At 38.9% G+C, this 23,455-nt stretch overlaps 2 protein-coding genes across 4 annotated transcripts; both read right to left on the bottom strand.

Annotated features, from left to right (window-relative positions):
- Positions 1–4,994: 4,994 nt before the first annotated feature.
- On the bottom strand, positions 4,995–17,988 carry LOC133110411 (docking protein 5-like). Of its 3 annotated transcripts, XM_061220489.1 has the most exons (8): positions 17,779–17,988; positions 11,557–11,664; positions 10,320–10,434; positions 10,019–10,138; positions 9,081–9,270; positions 7,422–7,548; positions 6,716–6,836; positions 4,995–5,786 (listed from the first exon to the last, which is right to left on the bottom strand). In XM_061220489.1, exons 1-8 carry the CDS (start codon positions 17,869–17,871, stop codon positions 5,725–5,727), a joined length of 936 nt encoding a protein of 311 aa, XP_061076473.1. In that variant the 5' UTR covers positions 17,872–17,988; the 3' UTR covers positions 4,995–5,724. The 3 variants fall into 3 exon arrangements, with proteins under 3 accessions (XP_061076473.1, XP_061076472.1, XP_061076474.1); XM_061220488.1 differs by lacking the exon at positions 4,995–5,786 and having other exon boundaries at positions 6,437–6,836; XM_061220490.1 differs by lacking the exons at positions 4,995–5,786; positions 11,557–11,664 and having other exon boundaries at positions 6,437–6,836.
- Positions 17,989–21,067: 3,079 nt separating this feature from the next.
- pfdn4 (prefoldin subunit 4) lies at positions 21,068–23,247 on the bottom strand. Its single transcript, XM_061220536.1, has 4 exons — positions 23,129–23,247; positions 22,560–22,667; positions 22,097–22,237; positions 21,068–21,502 (listed from the first exon to the last, which is right to left on the bottom strand). Exons 1-4 carry the CDS (start codon positions 23,150–23,152, stop codon positions 21,371–21,373), a joined length of 405 nt encoding a protein of 134 aa, XP_061076520.1. The 5' UTR covers positions 23,153–23,247; the 3' UTR covers positions 21,068–21,370.
- Between the last annotated feature and the right edge of the window lie 208 nt (positions 23,248–23,455).

The following is a 23,455-nucleotide window of genomic DNA, read 5'->3' on the forward strand; positions in this document are numbered from 1 at the left end:
TCATACTTTCTGCCAGAAATTACTTTAATAACTTCCTTTTTAGGTTTAACAGGGCATGCTTATTTTGTCTTTGTTCCTCTTAAGATCTTTTCATTGCTATAATTGAATAAAGCATTCTGCTCTTTTTTGGTCATAACAGTATTTCACTCTCCGGGCAATTATGGTTAAGTGTTACCCCTCTCATTTTATTTTCCCCAGTACAGGGTTTACAAGAGAATTCCTTCTTTAAGCTTCCCATGAACAGAATTCACAACCTAATAAAATATCTCAGAAACTACTGGCCTAGTGCAATCCTGTCCTCATACTGTCAGAACACACACACATGCGCAGACACACACACACACACACACACACGCACTCGCGCGCGCGCGCACACACACACGCACACACAATACTTGTTGAATGGAATAGTTTCCTATCCCACAGAAAACATGCCAATGGGTTTGACTGAATCATTTCCGGCTTTCAATGACCAGAGTCTTAACCTATGTTTCAGTAACTTGCAGTGCCAGAGGTTATGCTTGTGGACAGCAAATTGCTTTTCATTGGACATTCCTCAGTAAAAGAGGGTTTGCCACGATTTGCAACCTCACTTCCCTTACAAAACTGAAATGACAAATTTCACATTTCAAAATCAGTTCAAACTCTTCCGAAACTCGTGAGGCCCATTCACATTGTCAGCGTGTTTGGATTACACTGACTTGGAATGAGTTTTGTTAGGAGTTTATTGTTTGTTTAATAAACTTGCAGCAATTCGAGCCAACTTGGCACTTTCATGTTTTTTGTCTTTTGTTCGTTTTTAGCTTTGTGAGATTAAAAACAGTCTATCGCAAGTGAATGGGGAATTTTAGGGTTCTTGATTGTGACTGCAGACAGGCTCAGTCAGCACATTGGATTTCACCAACTAGGATCCAGTATCGGGTCAGCTGTTGGGTCCATTGCTGACATGCAGTGTCTTTATTATTGAGTGGTTTCAAGAGAAGTTATCCATCGTTTCATTTTCCCTGATATCAATGCAACTTCCATTCCAGTGATCTTATGCTGTAGTTAGCCAAGTCTAGATGTGCTAGCCACTCGTATTTTCAGCCGTAAAGTAATAATATAATTATTATACCAATGTCTTCTAAATATATATATATTTAAATCCAGTAAGGATGAATGAAATAAACAATATAAAACATTCTTTAATTTAATTAATATAAACAAATTAAGGATATCAGTGGCTTCTTTAACCATGATTCATTCTAATTCTTTATCTGGGGCCCCACAGTTGGAAGAAACCCTTGACCCCACCTAGATAAATCCAAATATCCTGACTGGGAACAGAATCATATGAATCACAATGTGAGAATGTAACCATGATTCATTTAGAAACAGAATCATGATAAATCATCTTACATTGAGGTAAATATCCTATTTGGGAATAGTATTATGATTACTATCCTGTGGGAGATAAATGTTAATTTCAGCGTGGGGTTACAATTATAGTTCCATTTTGCAATAATCATGGCAAATCACTGCAAATCTTACATTGATCTTAAAAAATATGTTGGAAACAAAATCAGGGTAAATATCCAGGTATAAGATAGAGCAATGTGAACTACACTGTGACTTTCAATTTAATCATGGTTCTTGATTTCAATAGAAACATGGTATATTAATTAAAGTAAATATTATAGACTTGCAATGATTAGCCAAGTCTAGACCTGCTTGTCGCCCGGGCGTAGGTGACACAGCATCGGTGATCTTCATTCGGGGTCTGCTGGTTTTTGTTTTTGCCTTTTACGAAGCAGCAACCAATTCAGACCCAAGAAACCAGGTGAAGTGAGTTAACTGTAATCAACTGCTTTCATTCATCAATTGAGTGCTGAGTAACAACAAAAACTGGCTCTCCAGGACCAGGAATGAAGTAAATAGAACACTTTGCAAATCGCTAGCTTATCCTCCATAGGTTTGACAACTAAAGCAATTGATATCTCAACCAAGAAGTCCTAAAAGGCCAGCTGTATTCCAAGCCAAAATAAAGCTCGGAACATGAGGAGCCTCACGAGAGATGACAGGATCAGAAAGTGAACCGATATAGGTCAATTCCTGCCTCATTTAATACAAACAGGAAGAGTGTCGTCACCCTGATTGGACGAGAGAAAATGCACCACAGCTGCTCTCAATGGCCAATTAACAGCCAGTATCCAAGACACTGATCAACAGCTGCTCCACATAGCCCTATAAGCATAGTAATAATTCTGATTTGGAAGAGTAATCTTGGGATTAAAATATTGATTAGGGTATTGATTGTAAATAATTATGTGCTACTCCGTTCGACACACTTTTAATAACATGAATTACTGCATGTATTGAGATATTCTGGGTGATGGGTCATATATGGCTTGCATATCAAAATGGTGTTTTTTTACTATGTGACCCTGCTTTCAGGTGCTGTCAGATTTACGTTCTATTCGAGTTTCTCACCAGAAACTCCCATATGAACACCGTATGTCGAATGATCAAGTCAGGGAAATCAAGATTCTAGATGCAGCCGAGTTGGCCAAGTGGTCCTCTGTGACCCATAAGAAAAGTCATCCAAGAAATATATAAGTAAATCAGAGCTACAAAGTGAAAACACACAGACTTTCTTTGCTAACAAGTACTCAAGCATTCAATTTCTGGTGGTATTTTTAACCCCCAGAAATGGCCAAAATTGCTTGCTATAACTAGATAGTCGAATGTAAACAATATGACAGGAACTAACACACAGCCACACACTGCCTTTCTTTCAGTTGTCTGCCCACAAAGCATGTGAATATGTATATAATTCAGCTACTTCTGCATGACACACGTTTGGTTTTAGTAGGCTACTCTCAGCACAAATATTATAATTAAAATGATATGAGTGGGTACAGATAATAGTTGCTATTAAAAAGCAGCTTAAACACTCATCACTGCCTGATAACCAGAATCACAATGCCGCAAACTCTGCAAGTTCAAGCAGTTACAGCCACTGTGGTTTGTTCATTGTTTGCATGCATACTGCTTATCACAGTTTTACACAGTATCACAGTAATAAACAGACAGCATATTTGTATCACTAAGCACAGGTTTCCCGGCACTTGTCGTTTGGTGCATACCTTTGTGCCACTTTGCATAGAAACCCACAATTCCATTTTGATAGTACAGGGCACAGTATTACAAATATACTTTAAGCCAGTGCTCTGCAATCCTGGTTCTGGGGAGCTGCAGGGATTGAGGATAACTGGGTTTAATCAGGGTGTCCAATCTTATCTGAAAGGGGCCGGTGTGGGTGCAGGTTTTTGTTTTAGCCCAGGACTACAGCACCTGAATCAGCCAATTACAGTGAATCAATCAATGAAGACCTTGATATGTGGAATCACATATCACACAGTGCTGTGTTAAAACAAAACCTGCACCTACAACAGCCCTTTTCCAATAAGACTGAATTATTATTAGTAGTGGTATTGATAGTAGTATTAGTAGTACTATTAGCAGTAGTATTAGTATTAGTAGTAGTATTAGTAGTATTAATAGTAGTAGTAGTAGTAGTAGTAGTAGTAGTAGTAATAATAATAATAATAAAGGAAGAAGAAGAATACAATGATTATTATTATTATTATTATTATTATTATTATTATTATTATTATTCAGTAACTAAGACCTCTACAGCCACAGCAGTCATCTTCAGTTCTGGTCTCGGAGAGACACAGAGTCTGCTGGTCTGGGTTTTTTGCCTTATGATCAGCAACCACTTGAGACCCAAGACACCCAGGAGACCTGAGTTAGCCTTGTAATTAATCACTTTAACTGATAAAGTGCTGAGTAACAGCAAAAGTAAGCATACCCTGCAGCTCTCCAGGACCAGGATTGAAGACAACTGCTGTAAACTGTTGAGAGATTAACATAATGGGAGTATACCCTGAACAGAAAACATGTGAATTACCAGGAGAATGATTCTGGCTGTTTATTAAAAAACAAACTATTGCACAGTTCAATTTGCAATGCAATCCTGAAACCTGTCTTCATTTTTTACCCATTTGCCTGCTGGTTAAAGTAATGCATCATCTCCAACTATAACCTCACTTCACCTATTTTACCACCAGTCAGAGGTTGCATTCACCATTATATTTGTTGTTCTGATCATGAGAGTAATCAGGCAAATTGAATTCTTTTCTGGAATGAAAAAAAACAGACAGGCCTGAGCTGGTTGTCTTTGCCCTCCATGTCTGTTCACTAATTCCGCCTCACGATGGTCTCGTTGTATTCGGTCTTGTTTGCCTTGGCCATATTGAAATGCATTGGAAAGGGATGGGAAACCTGGGGAATATTGGATAATAACTTGGCACGCATTCTGGAATGAACTGCAGAAATTGCCCTCTGAAATAGATTTTTTTTTTGGCCAAATGAAAGCAAAATAAAATTTGTTTGCAGTGCCAACTCCCCCCACCCTGGGGAAAAAATGTAACCACCTGGTGGGAGGTTATATAAACGCTTGTGATTTCTCCAGGAGTGATTCAGTTCACAGGGACCTTTGAGTGCACATCTGAAGTAGACTGGACACAGCACTAGATAAATACACACACGGGCAGTGTGTGATGTGGTATGCGCTGAAGCAGATAGCAAGTGATTCACAAGATGTGAGTTACACCTTCACCCTTTGCTTCTCTAGTCTCACAAAATAAGCGATAATTGAAATGCATGTCAATTCAGTAATTTTGTCATTCTTTGGGGCAAAAAAATTACAATGAAATATTATTTAATTAGTTGTGTTGACTTACAAACACAAAGAGTGCTTAAAATTATGTAAATGAAATCTATTGATTATGACAGAATACATGCACACCTATCTATGCCATTACATTCTTGGGCCTGCGGTATTGGCAGCCAGGGTGTATTCCTTCCTCTTGCCCAAGGCATGCTGAGATAATAATGATATTCTAATAATAATCGGTTTAGAAAATGGACAGAAATGCAACACACATATGGACATTAATTTCAATTTATGTAAATATTTCTTATGTTGAGTTTTGCTTTGTACGGTACAGCCATGATCATGTTATCACTATGTAGAATAATGGGACATCAAAAAAATTCATAATATAAAGTTAACCTGTTTAACAAAGTTACAAATAGTGCAATGGATTTTTTTCGATTAACAGTAAGTATTTCAGTCCACTAGCACACTCTGGTGGAACAACAGTTTTTTTAAAAGAAAAGGCACAATACTCTTTGCTACTGTCTGGTAAGAGTAAATCTCCTATGTGTACATTTCAAAACTTAAAATTTCATTATGTCCTATATATTTACATGTTAATCTATATAGATGAAATAGTAAGTTGCGTTTCTCTACATATATACATATAGCGACTTAATTCCTATTGATATGTAATCCTTAATTTATGTTATTCACATAAGAAATGTACAGCAATCATTAGTTATTTTGCATACTGCATGTAAGTAATGTATCATTATCTAACATGTTACAAACTACCTAGCAAAAAATCGAAATCAGTGCATTAGAATGCAAAGTTAGTGAAATCACTAGTGCATCAGAAAACATCAAGTTTATATATTCATCATAAAAACTAATACTAAATATTTCAGCTCAAATTCCTTCTATCAGATTTACACAATAATAATAAAAAATGTACTTTTCAGATCTCATCCTCTCAATGAGTTTATTTTCTGTCTTTTATTTCAGAGGAATCCGTATTCTTATCTGTAAGTCCTCTCCTTGAAGACTTCTAAGGGAATGATGTTTTCTTCTGTGATGCTCTCTGAAAGGTAAAGGTAGAGGGACAGTAATAATATATATTCAGTACAATAACAGTACATATGCTAAAATGCAAATGTAATTGACTCCACATAATAAATTAGAATCATCAGGCACCTGGGGTGACTTTTCTTGGTAAAATAATGGTGAGAAAATATTTGTTTGGGTTTGCCACACCTATCAATACGCATGACAGGTGTAACTGAACTCAAGTACATGTTAAAAGAAAATCACTGCTGTCATAGAACTGCACTGGGACCTTTCACTAAGATCATTTCTTTACATACAGTTGAACAGGTGAACAAGTCAATATATGCTCAATGAGCACTTTATTAGGGTATTTATTGCACTTTTTTTTTATTCTTAATTCTTCTGCTGCTGTAGCCTATCCACTTGAAGGTTTGACGCATTGTGTCTTCAGAGGTGCTCTTCTGCATACCACTGTTGTAATGTGTGGTTATTTGTGTTACTGTCACCTTCCTGTCAGCTTTGACCAGTCTGGCCCTTCTCCTCTGACCTCTCTCATTAATGTTTTTTCTCCTCTGACCAGAACTGCTGCATCATTCTCTGTAAACTCTTACAGACTGTTGTGTGTACAAATCCTAGGAGATCAGCAGTTTCTGAGATACTCAAATCACCCTATCTGGCACCAACAATCATTCCACAGTCAATGTCATACCATTCTGATATGTGGTGTGAAAAGCAGCCAAACCTCTTGACCATGTCTGCATGCCTTTATGCATTTAGATGATTGGCTGATTAAATTTTAGCTGGTGTACAGGTCTACCTAATTAAGTGCTTCCTTTCAGCTCAACAATGGCATCCGCCATGACACATTCCTGATGATTTCCTCAAATTGGGAAGAAGAGAAGAGTGAATGGAAGGATTTGAATGCTGAGGACGACGCTAACCGATAGCCCGGCGCTAATTTACCTTTCGAGCATCCCGCCTGCGTGCTGCCGGCCTGCTGGCTGATGCAGGGCCAGTGCTCGCTCAGACAGAGTGCCGATTTCACCATCTTATCAGCCACCCTCTCTTCCATGTTCTTCTCATTCTGTGGGGGGAAATGAGACATTTTCTGCTGGAACAGACAGTCCGTTTCTAACACGGAGGTCTGGATTCAAATCAAGTTCCTTAACTTTGGCTAATAAATGCAAGCAAGCCTCTCTTTTTCCTTCACGGGCTAGAAGAGGAAGAAAAAAAGCTTAGAACAAATGTTGATTGAATCCAGGCCTGTGTGGACAAAAATAGTGGGCTATTGTATCTGTGCGACCTCAGCCACAGGCAAGAAACCACTCAGTCAACATTTTCAATTATCACTCTGTCCTCTCAAAAATAAATCATTCACATGCCGTCTATCTGCATCTGAAAGGTGTTTAATCAAGAGATCTTATTGCCGTGGGTTTCATCGACTGTTATCCACTGTTTAGATCAGAGGTCTCCAACCCTGGTCCTGGAGAGCTATTGGGTCAGCTGGGTTTTGTTGTTACTCTACACTTAATTAATCAATTTGAGCAGTTGATTACATACTTAACTCACCTCACGTGGTTGCCTGGGTCTCAACTGGGTGCTCATTTTGAGGTGAAAACAGAAACCTCGTTTATGGAGGAGAGAGAGGGCATGTGTGTGCTTCCTGTACCTTGGAAGCCCCGGTCATCCAGTCGTGATGTTCTGCGATGGTTAATGCGGCGGAGTGGATCTTCTTATAGATGGCCTCTCCCTCTCGCGTCTGAAAGGTGAACAGCCCCTGCCCCGTGTCACACATCCTGAGAGGGACACAACACAGATTTAAATATGTCCCTGCCCCGTGTCACACACCCTGAGAGGGACACAACACGGAATTAAATATGTCCTCTGCCCCGTGTCACACATCCTGAGAGGGACACAACACGGATTTAAATATGTCCTCTGCCCCGTGTCACACATCCTGAGAGGGACACAACACGGATTGAAATATGTCCTCTGCCCCGTGTCACACATCCTGAGAGGGACACAACACAGATTTAAATATGTCCTCTGCCCCGTGTCACACATCCTGAGAGGGACACAACACGGATTTAAATATGTCCTCTGCCCCGTGTCACACATCCTGAGAGGGACACAACACGGATTTAAATATGTCCTCTGCCCCATGTCACACAGCCTGAGGAAGACACAATGTGGGTTTTAATACTATGTCCCCAGTGGAACAGGGACACCTAGTCAACCATCCTGGCCCACTGATACCCTCTCTTCCCTCAATAATGATCGGGGTAAAAAAAAAACTATGCCACAAAAGTCTGAGGATCTGCACATACAATCACATGGTCACGTTTATATTTACAATTGCTCTGTCACTTTTCTTACAAGCCTCCAGAACCATTTCTTGTGGTCATATGATAGATATCTTTATACTGTACCAAAGAAAATCCTTCAGTCATAAATTACCTTGACATGTTAATGATCATCTGCTCTGTATGAGACATATTGTATACCGCAAGATGTTCTGTCCTGCTATTTTAGCCAGCATGGACAGCTGAAGTATTTACCTTCACAATAGAAGAAATGTTCAGAGGCTAAACCATCTGTTGCCCGATCCCTATGCATGAATAGAGCAGTGGGATTTAAATCACTGTGCAAATCACTGTGGATGACTGGTCATTTTTACTGCGAGCAACTTATACTTAACTCCACTACATTTAATGGAAAAGAGAATTCTATCTCTCCCCAACTCATTTTGAGCACCAAACCTAATGCAGCACATGTTCTTTTCTGCGGACAACAATGCTGAACTTGTTTGCAGCTGGATTTTATGCAGCCCAGGGCAGAAAGGAAACAGGAGCCTGGTATAACTTCCATAAAAGCTGCTCTCCAGAAGATACAGATCATTTACTTGTTCAATGTTTCCACGAGAGAAGCAAAAACAAAGTTATTATGATTATGATGATCATCACAGCAATGATTATTATCAGTAGCAGTCTTTGTATCATTTGTTATGCTGGTGCCCTACAGGAGGGGCTGGGGAGCCTCAAAGCTCAAAGGCATCCAGGAGAACCACCTTAAGTTCAAAATGGGTCCTATTTTAGAAAGGTCTTTTTGAAGAGCATGGGCTGGGGGGTATGGATTGGGGGGGGGGGGGGGGGGGGGGGCGTTTAAGGAGATTGCAATCGCAGACCCCTCGACAGTACATTTGTGTCCCCCCTGTTGAAAACTGAAGCCCTAGAGCAGTACCTGTCACTTTTTATAAAGGAAACCATTCCTTTGTATAGGGCTATTTATTTTTTGCTTGTTTTTTTGGTGGAATAAATGAATAGCTTACCTCCCGGCCTCAAAGGTAAACCAAGTTTTATCTCGACCGTAACGCCTCAGAGCTGTTAATGGCCAGGAGGCCATTTTGGAGCGAGGGTTGAGCACGTCCCAGAGGCAAATGGTTTCCATAGTAATCTGAAGAAGGCATTCCCCGTGTACATCCAAGCTAGGGGATGGCATCAAGAACACATGGAATCTCTCTAGAAACAAAATGAATGTTACTCAGTACAGTAGATATACTAAATATTTGTCACATTATGTCACTGCTATAACTTCAGTTCTGACTCACTGTAAAATATAAAAAAGGTCACCCATTTTGATCTACAGGTACATATAAACATTGCCACTACATTGCACAGGATTGCAAGCTATAGTGTTCTTGGATTATAACTGAGCTAAATCCATTCTCTATTAACTATATTTTTCACAAAGATCAAACCTGTTTTTATAGATGCTATGGTGACGGTAATCAGAAATTCCTTGCAAGCATAGCAACACATGTTACAATCTCAGCTGAGTTTTACAAATATGGTTCCATTTAATAAGCTGCAAAATAATTTATGGGACTGTAGCAATCAAAACATTTCTGCTCAAATATTCCAGTATTCAAGGTATCCAGAGAGCTGAATTTACTTGGTCATTAAACTTAAGAACAAGTCATTTCACACAAGCACACTCTGATAATGGCAAGTGAAGTGCAAATGACGAACATAAATGTTCCGCTTGCACCTCCTAGAAATTTCAAACATCACAGTAATCATTGCAGATGGTTGGTAAAAATGTTCTTGTTTCATGGAAAAGAAAATGAGCTCATTTCTCCATCTCTTTTTGACCTATTAAAGTAATACAACAGATCAGTACTTATTTCTTCAATCTTAATATTTCTTCAATAGATGTCTTTATATACAGTAGATCATGAGTTAAGCAGGAGGCAAGTACTGCACATACCACTCTGCTCTCTGTGTGCTCTTGTCGCCAGCAGGTCTGGCTCCCCAAAATTTCGGTCAAGACTTTTTGACTCAAGGCATTCAATTTGTAGTGCTTTGCACCACTCTTTGGCCTCCAGTTCTGTAACAAAATGAGGACTGAATTTGAAGCTAGTCCTCAACAGGTTGCTGCAGTCTGACAGAAATACATGCTTAGAGTGACGCACAAGTAATAGTACATCTGCGATAAATGCACGCCAGAAGATACATTTCCCACCATGCATGTTGGGTATCGCCTTAAGCCATTAAACAAATTCACTGACCTGACTCAAAAGCAATAGTCTTTGAGGTGTTGTCATTGAAAATCACATTCACTGCATGCTTCTTCTTGAGCTTTGGTAGCCTCAGCACATTTTTGACGTCAGTCAGCTCTGTTACCTGAGAGAAAAACAGTTATAAGATTGCCAGCATTATCAGTGCAGTCCCTCTTGTCTTTAGCATGCAACTAAGTTAAAGCCAAGTTTATTGAATCCACGCCACTGTAATTAAGTTGTCAGAATTACCTTGTAAATGCATCAATAACTAATTTTTCTCTGTAAAAAATTTCTCTTCTGTTGCAACTATGTAAAATTAATTATGTAAGTGCGGGGTATTAATGTGTATTATTGACATTTGCTTACGAGCATTTAAAGCACAGTACATTCAATTTGCCCGGCTTTGTACATCCATCAATGCACTCCATGGATTTTATATGGACATAAACATAAAAAGTTATCTGTAGAGAGAATACCAGTCATTTTGGAAAGTATATACGCACAACCCTAGAGTAGTTGGGATTTGCTGGAGGCAGCCTTCATTTTTCCATAACCTAATTACCTTTCCCCCAAAAAAATTACTCAAATGGCTATGACTTTGCCCCAAGAGTGGTTATGCAATAGGAGAAACTGTTCCTAAGCAGGTCATAGTTATTCATTAATATAAAATCAACTTGTATCACACATTTCCTCAAAGGCACCCACAATAGAGTAGTTTTCTGTGAGTTAAATTAAGGCCAGGGATGTATATTCTACCATGTGATGAACAGAAATGCAAAGCACCTCGCCACCTCTTCACACAGAGGAAGTAGTACCTCAAAGCACAATGCTTTTTGGATCTTCCCATTTTTGTACACTACACAAATACAATATGTATTTATCATATCCCTTGTGGAGCAACAGATGGCAGTAATCAAGCAACAATTATATGTTTCTCAATATTGCATTTGGCAAAAACAAAGAAACAAAAGTTATTAGGAGAGAGCCACACATTCGAAAACAACAATCTGTTATTTCTGGTTCGAGACCTAGCCTATTTTCCTCTTGTGGATGTGATAAATTTGCCAGAAAACTAAACAAAAGAACCCAACAATTTCAAAGAAATCAACAATGAGAAATAACATAAAAGAAATCATGCCTTGTATCCCTCTGGTGTTCAGTCATCTCTCAGTAATTACAGAGCTAGAGACACTTCTGCTTTGTTCTGCTTTGTATTGAGGTGGTATAATAGTGGAGGTCCACTTGCCTTGTGTGAGCGGCGACAGTAGGCGGCCTGCTCATCTGAGAACTTCTCAAACATGGTGGGGCCTTTGCTGGAGGCCTTCTTGAACACCAGCCAGCATCTCTGGTAGATCTGGACAAAGGAAAAGGGCACTCTATATTAGACCCCAGTCAATAATGCTTTGGTCTATCTTGCATTTATGTACGCCACATCATTAGCAAGCTTTCAACACAAAAATTAAATCCATTTGCTTGGTGTCGACAAGCTCTGGTTTGGCTGGTCATTACTATAACTTCAGGCCTCACCTTAATGACTGAAAAAAATATTTAGCGACTAAAAAAATATATTGGAATATACTTAAAGAACCACTCTATTGTAGGTTCCTAACAATGTGTGATGTTGGATTTTCCTGTAATTACACAAAGTAAACAAACCGGACCAAAAGTGCATGTGGAGAAAAAGATTTATTTGGTTTTCTCTGGAATCTGGCAGCATCTATGCGTGCGAAGCTTTAACTCGGAGAACTGTTGCTGTGACCAACCTTTTATACCATGAAACAAATGGCAGCAGACAATTGGTTTACAGTATTGCAAATGAACGTATGCTTCCAATGCCAATCAGACGCTTGGTCGTGATGCTAATGGTGTTTAGCTGTGGTGGATGCCAATTGCCAGGTCCCGGTTGCATTCTATAATTGATGGCAGTCGACACTCTGCCTCAAACTGGAGACGTGGCACCAGATGTGTATAGTTTCCTTTGGAACTATGATAAGAATGTGGAGCTTCCTTTGTAACTATGATAAAAAGACCATCAGGTTAAACAGTCAAAGCATATCTGGTCAGAAGTAACTATAAACCATGAAATTATGATCACTTTCATAATCTACAAACCTCTATAAACTACTAAAACGAAAATACACCAGGGCCAACAGGACAGTTGTACTGACATTGGCTTTGAAAGGAATATGTCTGAGGAATTGACACAGAATGCTTTTGTAAAGCCACCCTCACTGCTAAAAACACAAACACTGATGCGGTAGATGTGCATGTGATAAGGAGTATATATTTCTCCAAGTTTATTTTGATCCACTGTTTGAATTTCAGTTCCAATTTTAGGTTCTCTGGCTGTAAAGTGAAGCCAAAAGGCATGCAACAAAGATTCCAGGCAGCCAGCCAGTATTCAGACTCACAGAGTGTACATGGCTCTTGGCCTGCTTTGATAAATTAAGCATCAATACATTTGTCAGATGCATAAAGTCCTGTCGCACTGGCAATGCATAATTACCCCCATTGCCACAGCCTGATGACATTGTTTTATACAATTGAAGGGTAACCCATTTTTTATCCAAAGCGGCATACAAAACAGTTCATATCAAGGTGATAGAACAAACAGTTCAGTCCGGTACAAATGGTAGCTAGGCTAAGTCTGTAACCATACCAAAACAACTACAACTTCAGGATCTACAGTGCTGAGACGAATACCAATTCAAATTCAGTCCTAGATTAAAGTAAAAACCCCAAAGCAAAGGTAACCCCAGAGCAAAGTAACCCCACAGCAGGGTAACCTCACAGCAAGGGTATCCCAAGAACAAGGTATCACCAGAGTAAGCTAACCCCACATCTATGGAAATCTCAGAGCAAGGGTAACCCCACAGCAAAGGTAACCCCAGAGCAAAATAACCCTACAGCAAAGGTAACCTCAGAGCAAGGATAGCCCCAGAGCAAGCTAACCCCACAGCAAGGATAGCCCCAGAGCAAGGGTAACCCCACAGCAAGGGTAACCTTAGAGCAAGGATAGCCCCAGAGCAAGGGTAACCCCACAGCAAGGATAGCCCCAGAGCAAGGGTAACCCCACAGCAAGGATAGCCCCAGAGCAAGGGTAACCCCACAGCAAGGGTAACCTTAGAGCAAGGGTAACCCCACAGCAAGGATAGCCCCAGAGCAAGGGTAACCCCACAGCAAGGATAGCCCCAGGGCAAGGGTAGCACCAGGGCAAGTTTGAAATTCAGCAGTTGAAAGTTAAACAAGTGGCATTCACCTGAGAAGAGTATGGTTACATTCATTGTATACAGTAAACATGAGCATTTATGAAAAAAGAATGCACAGTGTTTAGTATAGTATCAGATAAAGGTTTCAGAGATTAGAACAATGTACAGTATTGTGCTGGCTAAGCAGACAGCAATACAGAATTAGATCATATCATGCCATAGTCTCAGGGAACTGTGAAGAGGCTAATATAGCATAGTTCTTGTTTCTTTCTCAGATAATTGTACTCTTCAATTTACCTTGGCTGAGGTCACATATTCTTAATTATTATGCATGGAACTTGTGTTCATAAATTTGGCAAAAGCAGATGCAGACACAGGTCATAATCTTACCCATTATAGTGATATGAACCTTGAATTAATTACATATATTCAATATATTATGACCATTAATAATACAATATTATGAATTACATAATACATTACGTAATACAATAGCATATGACATAACATGACTAAATATTCAATTTTATTAAAAAACTATTAAACATTTAAAAACACTTTTAAAAAGTAAAACTCACATTTCATTAACATCTATAGACAATGACCTTATGACCATTTGGCCTTAACTGAACTGAATTATACGAGTGTTCTTTTTTCTTAACAAACACAATTTGGTGAGTTCAACAACTTTAATTGGCACACTGTGCGCAAACTTAAATAAGTAAATAAGCACGCTCATAAGTTGAAGTTCAGGACAAATATTGATTGAATCTTGGCCAATGTTCCATAAGCCATACGCTTAGCACATGCAGTCATCCAGGGTGACTTACAGAGCTTACACACAATGACGCAGAAACTAGTTACGGTGCTACATATTTACTGAGGGAATCCTGCCATGTACTTTCCATAATACCTCTGTCCTCTTCATATATTTACACTCTTCATATATTAGAGCGCTTTGAGGTACACACTGTTGACATAGCTGCATATTTACTGAGGGAATTTGGCTATGTACCTTGCTTAAGGACACAGCAATAGTGTCATTCTGTACCTGCAATTTGAACCCATTTGACACATTATGCTGCTCTTTAACCACAATGTGACATTGCTGCCTGGTTTGTATTAAAATGTTTCAAATAAATAAGTAGAAATAACCATTACTATCCCATAATTATATTTGTTCATTTGAATAGCACTGGAAGCTGGAACAACTAGCCTCACCCCTTGAAGTTCAGAACACACGTGGTCCAAGGCAAGTTCTTATTCAGTGCCTTAAAGTAGGTGTCATATTGCAGTTTGCAATGTGGGGTGTGGCAGAATCTGGGTGGTGAGGCATATTGTGTCTCTGATTGGACAGAACAGAAAACATGCAACCCTCTTTTGGTTAGAGGAGTGCGATTAAAGTCTTGGTAGTATCATAATGTGCAATAGGTACATTATGCAGAATAATGTACAAGATGTTACTATGCCCCACATACCTCCATGACAAAAATCTGTATGTCTTGAGAATGTTGGTCCGCAAATCTTTGGGATGCTGTTGTCCTCTTTATATATTTCCACTCTTTATTATAGTGCTTTGAGATTGAAATATATGATACCTCTACCCATAATGAGGTGTCTTATGCTCAAATATAAACATGATTGGGAGTACAGTGGGAGTATTATCATCGGCAATCGCTGCCTGCCATTTTGGGGTTCATGTAGCCTAACCCTAATCTCAGGCCTACACCTGGTCCTAATTATTTAATTGACTCAATCATATCTTATCTGACATATGTATGAGTACCAGCTACAGCTGTAGCCTGCAAGTGTATCCTAATGATTTTACTGTGCTCAAGTACAGGCTTGAACCAGGGTAATTTATAGAGCTGTCAGCAAATTAAAAACAAAGCAATTGGTTGGAACAAAAACCAATACGCAGACCGGCCCTTGAGGACTGGAGTTGTGCACCCCTGGCCTACACTCAATGGGTATTGGCTCTCTGGATGGTCCATACCCTGCCATTACTGCTTCTTTGTAAAGCATCTTTATGACATCCTTTTTTTTTCCTTCTCCTAGCTCTTGACCGATCAAGGTCGGCAATCTTTAAGGACATTCCAACCTGCTAAATGTTCTTTCCAGGGGTTAGAAGTAGAAGTTAGAAAATCTTTCCTTTGAGCAAGCAAATACTTCACTGTATTTCAGTGTCACCCCAGTGCGTTGGACTGACCAGAGATAAATAAAAGAAAAGTGGTTACCACTGGGATAAGATATTCCTGTTTACACGCCAGGTTTCAGCCTAGAGATGTGCCCAGACATTGAAATTGTCCATATTCTTTGTTCTTAGGGTATAAGGATAAAATGTATCTCCATAACTGGGTCATGAGTAACTGCTTTCCTAAAATCGTAAGAGCAGTGGGCGATTACTTTCTTTACCAGATATGTCCAAAAATCCTGACAACCTTATGAATACCTGCATCAGCTCCTGTGCAAAGAAATTATATTAGCTACATGTTCAATAAAAGTTCTGCTGCACCTGTACAGTACATAACCAGATGAAAAAGCCTTCTCCCACATGATGTTCCTAGAGTCCCATTGCGCCTGCCACTCCACGCCTCATCAGCTGCATTTCATGACGGACGTAGAGCTGGTCCTACTTGTGTCATTAGTAAATGAACATGTGCCGTCAGCGGTATATTATATTCAACTGGGTTGTCAGAAGCTGTCTTTGTGTCCACAGACTGCTGCTTACCTTTCAGAGTCTCCCCATCCACACCTCACCATCTTTCATGGCACGGCAAGAACCATTTCTTGCTTGGTTGGAACTCACAGTTTTCCAGTGTGACCTTCTAGTGCTTTTCTTGGTTATTAGCATTCTTTCTTTTTAAATTGACACACATAAGCTACATTATTTATCTTTATCCTACAGTCTAAAGTTAATAATGTTTTAATTTAGAAAAACTCACGAAAGGTAGCATTTTTTGTTGTTGGAAGTTTTCAAAACTATTGACAGATTGTCATTTCATTTCTTGTATTAACTGATTGTTTGAAAATGTTCTGTTGTTTACAGTGAACTTCTATACATCTATACATTTGAGAAAAGCACTATGAGAAAAAAAGTTATTCACTATTATTCATTGTTCATACATGTTTTGTTTTTTTGTTGGTTTGTTGTTCCAAACAATCACTATCATTAATTAGAAGAAATATGACTTGGACTTTCATTATATAAGAAAATGAATCACAATAGAAACTCCAATGGCAATAACTGAATTCAAGTATGCAGTCAACACATCTCCTTATGGCGTTGGGTGTAGAGGCGTAAATACAGGATCCATAGGATCTCCAGGGAAAACAGGTTTATCTGGGAAAATATTTTTTGCGGTTCCCCAGCTAGTGTCCCATCATGGCATTCCTCAGAAAGAGCAGGTAGTTACCGTGGTTTCGTGGAAAAATTCCAAACTTGGCTCTTTCAGGTCCAATTAGTTAGTATAACTGCCTAAATGACTCTTTCCTTGCGTGTCACATTATACCAAACTGCACCAATAGTTATATCACAACAAAGCTGGTATATAGAAAGAAGTGATTTGATGAAATCTAGAATCTTACATGATAGTTGCATTTTATTTTGTTAATATGTTAATACATTTGCCTGCAGAACTATTTTGTTGTGTTAAGCCAAATCCATTCAATGAGAGCTTATTTATTAAACTCCTGCCATAGCAATAAAGCAAGCATTTATTTTGTAAGTAGAACAAAATGTTTCATTTCAGCTGTTCAACAATACAGATCAATGTATAATCTTCTAAAAAAAAAACTTAAAAGAAATACAGATCAATGTATAATCTTTTTTTTTTTACTTAAAAGAATATATATATTTTTTAGAAGATTATACATTGATCTGTATTGTTGAACAGCTGAAATGAAACATTTTAATGAAACATGTTCGCTATATCTTTTTAAGTGACTGTTCAAGTTTGTCATCCCTTTGTCTTTACTATATTTGGTGGCCTTCTAAATGCCCATGAAAAAGGTGTGTCGCGGTTGTGTGCCAGGTATTTTCTACCGATAAGGAATGCATTCTTTGTAATTCCTACTTTGTAAAATAAACTCATAATCGCTATAACACACACACACACACACACACACACACACACACACACACACACATATATATATATATATAATTAGTAAGTTGTATTATTGTTAAAGACGAACAGTTCTGTCTGTTGGTCGCAGTCATTAAGCAATAAAACAGAACTTAACGTAAACACACTCACCCCAAAACGTTTGCTGCGAATTCTCACATATCCCTGTTTCACAACGTCATTAAAAATTGAAGTCATCTGCGTTTTATCCCAGGAGAAATCCATGGATGCCCAGATACCTGTTAAGTGGCCACTGTAGTTTCCGTCCCTGCTGTTGCAATTTCAAGGCCCGTATGAAGTTCAAACTGTGTAGACGATCACGCAGAGGTGCGCGACGTCTGCTTCAGAGATGGGGAAACGCAGGAAGAGAGAATCGCGATTGTGAGACGGAGACCGGCTGCTCGATCAGAAGGACTGAACCAACTCACCAAGCTTTTGAAAGGACAGGAGCTCTAAAGTTTCTTGTCAACTGCGATCTATTTAAAATTCTCCCAGAGTTGAAACATAATCCTTAGCTCGCTCTTGAGGAGATTCCCCAAGGTTCTGGTCCCCGGCAGTTCAATAGCAATTGCACATCTCACCCATTTTTATTTGGATTTATTAAGGGCGTCATTTTTGCCAGAAATATTTTTGTAGATAAAATAATGCTTTTCAAAACCATAACAGGGAGTAGGCTACAGAAGCTGCCAATGTAAGGCGAGTGTGCAGTCAATGTTTGCTCCTGATTCTGCAAGCAGGATCTATTAACAGCTATATATACCTTCAAAGTGTGAATTATGTATATTCTGGCGTGCAAGCATTGGTCAACAGAGAGATTGAGATAAACGGACTGAATTCACTGACTGAAAATCTCTCAATAAGCTTCCAGTCAGAAAATGTCATTCTGGCTACCACAAACAACCCTTTTACTACATGAAATGAAAAGATAATGTAAAAAAAAGGTAGACAGAGTAGCGTAGTTACACTACACATTTGCTCGTTTTTTAATGCGTTTCAGCATGTGCGATTCATTTAAGTCATTGATTGGCTAAAAAATCCACACACCTTGTTCTCAAGGCCTTAATTGGTTAGTGGTAGAAAGGAAACCAAAAATACCTGCAGACACTGCAGTCCTCCAGGATTTGAGTTTGACACCCTTATTGATTTCCACTTTAGTGTGATTTGCCAAGTGGAAACATTATACACATTATAATGAAAGTTGCTGGCATCATAAAAACACATGACTTTTTACATTTTCAAAACAAAGGTGCAGCAAAGGCTGTACCTTCGGAATCATATTTTCTTATTGCAGCATTAGAAATCTGCCATTCACATCTAAATGTTTAATATCACCGTTTCGTGTCACGGTATTCATTTCCCACACCTGGCCACCTGGAGGTAATATTATGACCCCTGTCAGTCCATTCTTCCCAGAGAGCAGTCAGAATCATTATCATAATACCATAGGGGTAATAATTATGACTTCCTTGCAGATAGTAATTATTACAACAGGCAGATGTTGTTCTGTAGGCTCTTCCAAGGTGCAGGTTCAACTCCTGTTTTCAGTTGATTTAGAACAGGAAATCTCCTAATCTGGTCCAACATTTTATATCATTTTCGATGTTTAAGTATAAATATACGATTACGGTAACAAAAAAAAAAGCTGATGAATCCAGTGGCTTCCGAGCACTTTCATGCTTTCACATTCTGCCTTAAGCTAAATAAATAAATAAATAAATAAATAAATAAATAAATAAATAAATATGAGCATGCTTTTTATTGCAAACTTCTAGTCCTGACCAAGGGCAGTTGCCCAATGTTATTTCTGTAAATAGTCCAACTGCATTCCCAACGCAGTGTTCATGTCACAACATCATATTTAGCCAGTGCCCTCTTCAATAGTTAATACCAATTAAAGCAATCTGGTGTCCACTTCCACCAACATCAGCACCCTGGGCAACAATTTACGCCACGCGCCGTCGTGTGGCTCTAGGATATAAATACTGGCCTCCATCCCACCAAACAACTGAACGACTAAAATAATTTGGCCAGTGACACCCATACCTTCTTAATCAAGCTCCTACTGTGTTTAATCTAGTCAAGCATCCTTCCACTAAAATTATATCTGAAGGCAAAAAAACGAAACACAAAAACGAATTCACAAAATAAAAAAAATTGACTCAACATCAAATCTTAAATATGGCTTACATATGATTTCCACCTTCACAAACATAGTTTAGGGGGCAAATCTTCAGGGACCACTACTCTCCAAACTGTCAAAATGAAGAACAAATGCTGATTGAATTGAAGCCTTCATCTGGTACACAAGTTTCAGTCACAACCAATATTGTGTCAGTTAGATCAGTGTGTAGGACAAGTCTGAGGACCCCCCACAAATGCCCATGAAGCTATTATTAATCTGGCACTTGTGAAGATGATATCATGCATTTCAGCCCTATTTTCAGACAGACATGAATGTCAGCCGTATTGAAGTTATTTTTACAGCTTAATCTTAGATTTCAGTGGTAAGGAATAGTACATATAACATTCTGAATGCAGTCCAAAGTACAAACAGACCAGTCTTTGTCATTATTTCATGTTCTCTGTACGGGAGCAGTTGTCCCTACGGCCTCTCCACCAATCAGAAATAAAGGAATGAATGAAAAATTCTGGAATAGAAGAGGACTAAACCGGCTTGGAATTTGTTTAGTTACCCAGAATTCAAGCAGAGCTACACTGCTCTCTTCATACATTTTATATCCAAACACAAGAATACAAAACAATATAAAATCCAATTCAATTATAGACTTAATAATGGGAATGAACTTTAATGATCATGCAGGCTCAATGATATAAATTATTCCAAAGGACTTTTTGCGAGGTACACTCTAAAGAAGCCTTTTTTTGAAGGGGGACCTCAACCTTGGCCTTCAACAGAGAACATGGAGACATGAACATGGGAGACATTTCAATTGGGGCAAGTTCCAGGATTCAGACTGACAGGACACACCACAGCTCTGGTTCTTCATGTGATGGAGCTGCAATTTTGCATACCGGATCAGCCAGCTTTGTACAGTGGGATACTTCAACCCTCATGCTTTTTAGTGGCTTTTAACAAGCTTTAGCTAACCGCAAATTGTCAGTAAATAACAAATGACACAAAAACCGTTCAACCTCAGTCTTCCTCATTACACCTCCATAATGACATGCAATTGCATTGACTTGAGTTAGTCAAACATCCTAATTTTACGTACCACAAGATACACAGATGTCATTTAAACTTTCTGAAAATTTCCTGCAGCCTGGCTATTAAACTCATGTTCCATGAGCCTGGAGCTTCACAAAACACTGGACAATGAAAGGGCCAGCTAAGGTTAAAATCCAGGGAGGAGTGAACCAGAGCTATAGCTGTAGAAAGCACTGACCAAGTGCAACAGACGCCTTAATTTCATTCTTTATTTCAGCGCTTTTTCATTTCCACTTTGTCCCCCGTACATGTGTGCACACATAACACATATATTAACACATTTAATCATTAAGATTCTCTGCGGCTTTGACAGTAAAAAAAAAAAAAGAAATCAATTCCAAAAGCAAGTGAACGGTTTCATTCCGAAAGGAGGATGAAATGGGCTATTTCCAAAAAGAAAAAACAGACACTGTGTAAGGCAATGTAGCGCACTTCCAAACGACTGTAACGTCTCTTACACACGGAGTGTGTGTGAAATCATGTCCATATACTGCAGCTTCAGCTCTCGTCTGCCTCCAGGTTAATGTTGTTCCCGAACTTGGCATAGAGCTGAACCTTCAGATCAGATAGGACTTGCTGAATGGAGGAGACCTGGCCCTCTAGCCCTTTTATCTCCCTGTTCAGTGCTTCCTGTGGACGGTACAACAAAGTTAGGGCCAAACTTGTGAGGTGAAAAAATGATAAATGCATTTCATAAATATATTGATACAAAAAACATTTTGAGAACTGAAAATTGGATTATTGTGATACAATAGCTCCTTCTCCTGGCAATTCAACATCTGCAGCCACCTGTGGGTCAGGTTGCAACTGCAGAATGTCGAGCACAGCTTCCCAACCGTGCTCCTGGAGGTCCTGTGGGTCTTCATTTCAACCATAATTAGGCACACCTACTAATTAGCAGCTCGATCTTTAGCTGTTAAATGATGAGGTGTGCATTGTTAGGGTTGGGGTGAAAACCTACAGGACGATAGATCTCCAGGAACAGGGTTGGGCAGCCCAGCAGTAGCTGCTTTCTCTGAGAAAAAGTTGGCAACAGTGCAAGCATGCATTGCACTATGTTACACATCGTAAAGTTTACGATTCAAAAATGAGTTTATGCACGCTAATGTTAAGATTAAACTACAGAAGAAGCTCATCGTAATTACACCCTGTAATACAGCTGCATTCATATTCTAATTGATTTGCTCATTCAATATAAAACCCACTGTAAAAGCTCTAGCGTACCTTTGCAGCTTCTAACATCTCTTGCGTTTCGTCTTGGGTGTGACTAATGAAAACATCCCCGATTTGATAAGGGATCCGTAAGGAGTCATCATCCAGCATCATGATGTCATCACTTGCATCCTCCAAATTCTGTAAAGACTTCTAAGCAAATGAGGAGAAGACAGGAGAAATTAACCGCTGCATGCTGCACACAGGGCTCTACCCAATATTGATTTCAAGGAGCACGTGTGAAACAATTAGGAGCACACTGATGCATCCCAATTAATAGATGTGTTCCAAAATAATTTTTCCAATCATCACACACCAATTTCCAAGAACAAATGCTCCTAAAATAGGAGCACATTAGAACCCTGTCACAGATCTTAATTGAATTCAATTAGTTAAAATATCTTTTTTACAAATCGTATTACCATTAATTTGGTAAATTAAATGTTCCCGGCTTATGAAACGTATTGGTTCTTACTTTTTTAGCTTCTATTTCATCTTTCAGTTCAGTCATCCGGTTTGTGCTTCTTGCAAACTTGTTTATCTTCTGTTGGTCTTCAAAAGTAACATTGACATCTTCAACCGCCTGTGCAAACGAGAAGTAACATTTGTAGTAACTTAAGATTCCTCTCGCTATGCTACAGTAGACGGCTAACGGTAGCTTAGCTATTTGGGTAAACTAGATATGAATCACGCAACGTTTGACAGAGTAAAATAGCTAAATTTTCTCACAGTTTGCTTGTTAGGTAACTATTGACTTGGTCTAAAGTACAATATTAACTAGTAAGCCGTACAGACACCTGGTTAACCGTAGCATACTAGCTAGCGATAGTTCCACCGGGAGCTACACTCGTGCTGCTATGTTAGCATAATGCTAGCTAGAGAGAGCAATAATTCAAGGAATTCGAGAAGAAAAAATAACTGTTGCCCCGTGGAAACAAAACCTCCAAACGTTACATAAAGTTTACCATCGGATATAAATGACAGAAATAAGTTTAATTTCGTACAACTAAAGATTCACCTAATATTGCAAATTAATACACTCACCACTGTCTTCATGGTAGTAGCCATTTTTGAGGAACGAAACTATCTGGTTACTGTGGTAAGGGGTGTTATTCTCACATTTTTGTAATAATAGTATTTCAAGTTGAGTAATAAAATCTGGAAGTTGTACGTAGGAAAATAAGAATTATTTACTTTTTAAATTAGATCGACACTTAAAAAGGTAAACAAATAAAAAAGGCATATTCCATTTTTGTACAGTTTGACAAATGGTACATTCCACGCAACATAAATCGTCGGTTTATATGCAATGCCAGAAATTGCCAGCAGGTGACGTGAAACACCCACAAATTTTAATGCTCTGCCACAAAT

Source organism: Conger conger, chromosome 14, assembly GCF_963514075.1.
Source record: "Conger conger chromosome 14, fConCon1.1, whole genome shotgun sequence".
Taxonomy (NCBI): domain Eukaryota; kingdom Metazoa; phylum Chordata; class Actinopteri; order Anguilliformes; family Congridae; genus Conger; species Conger conger.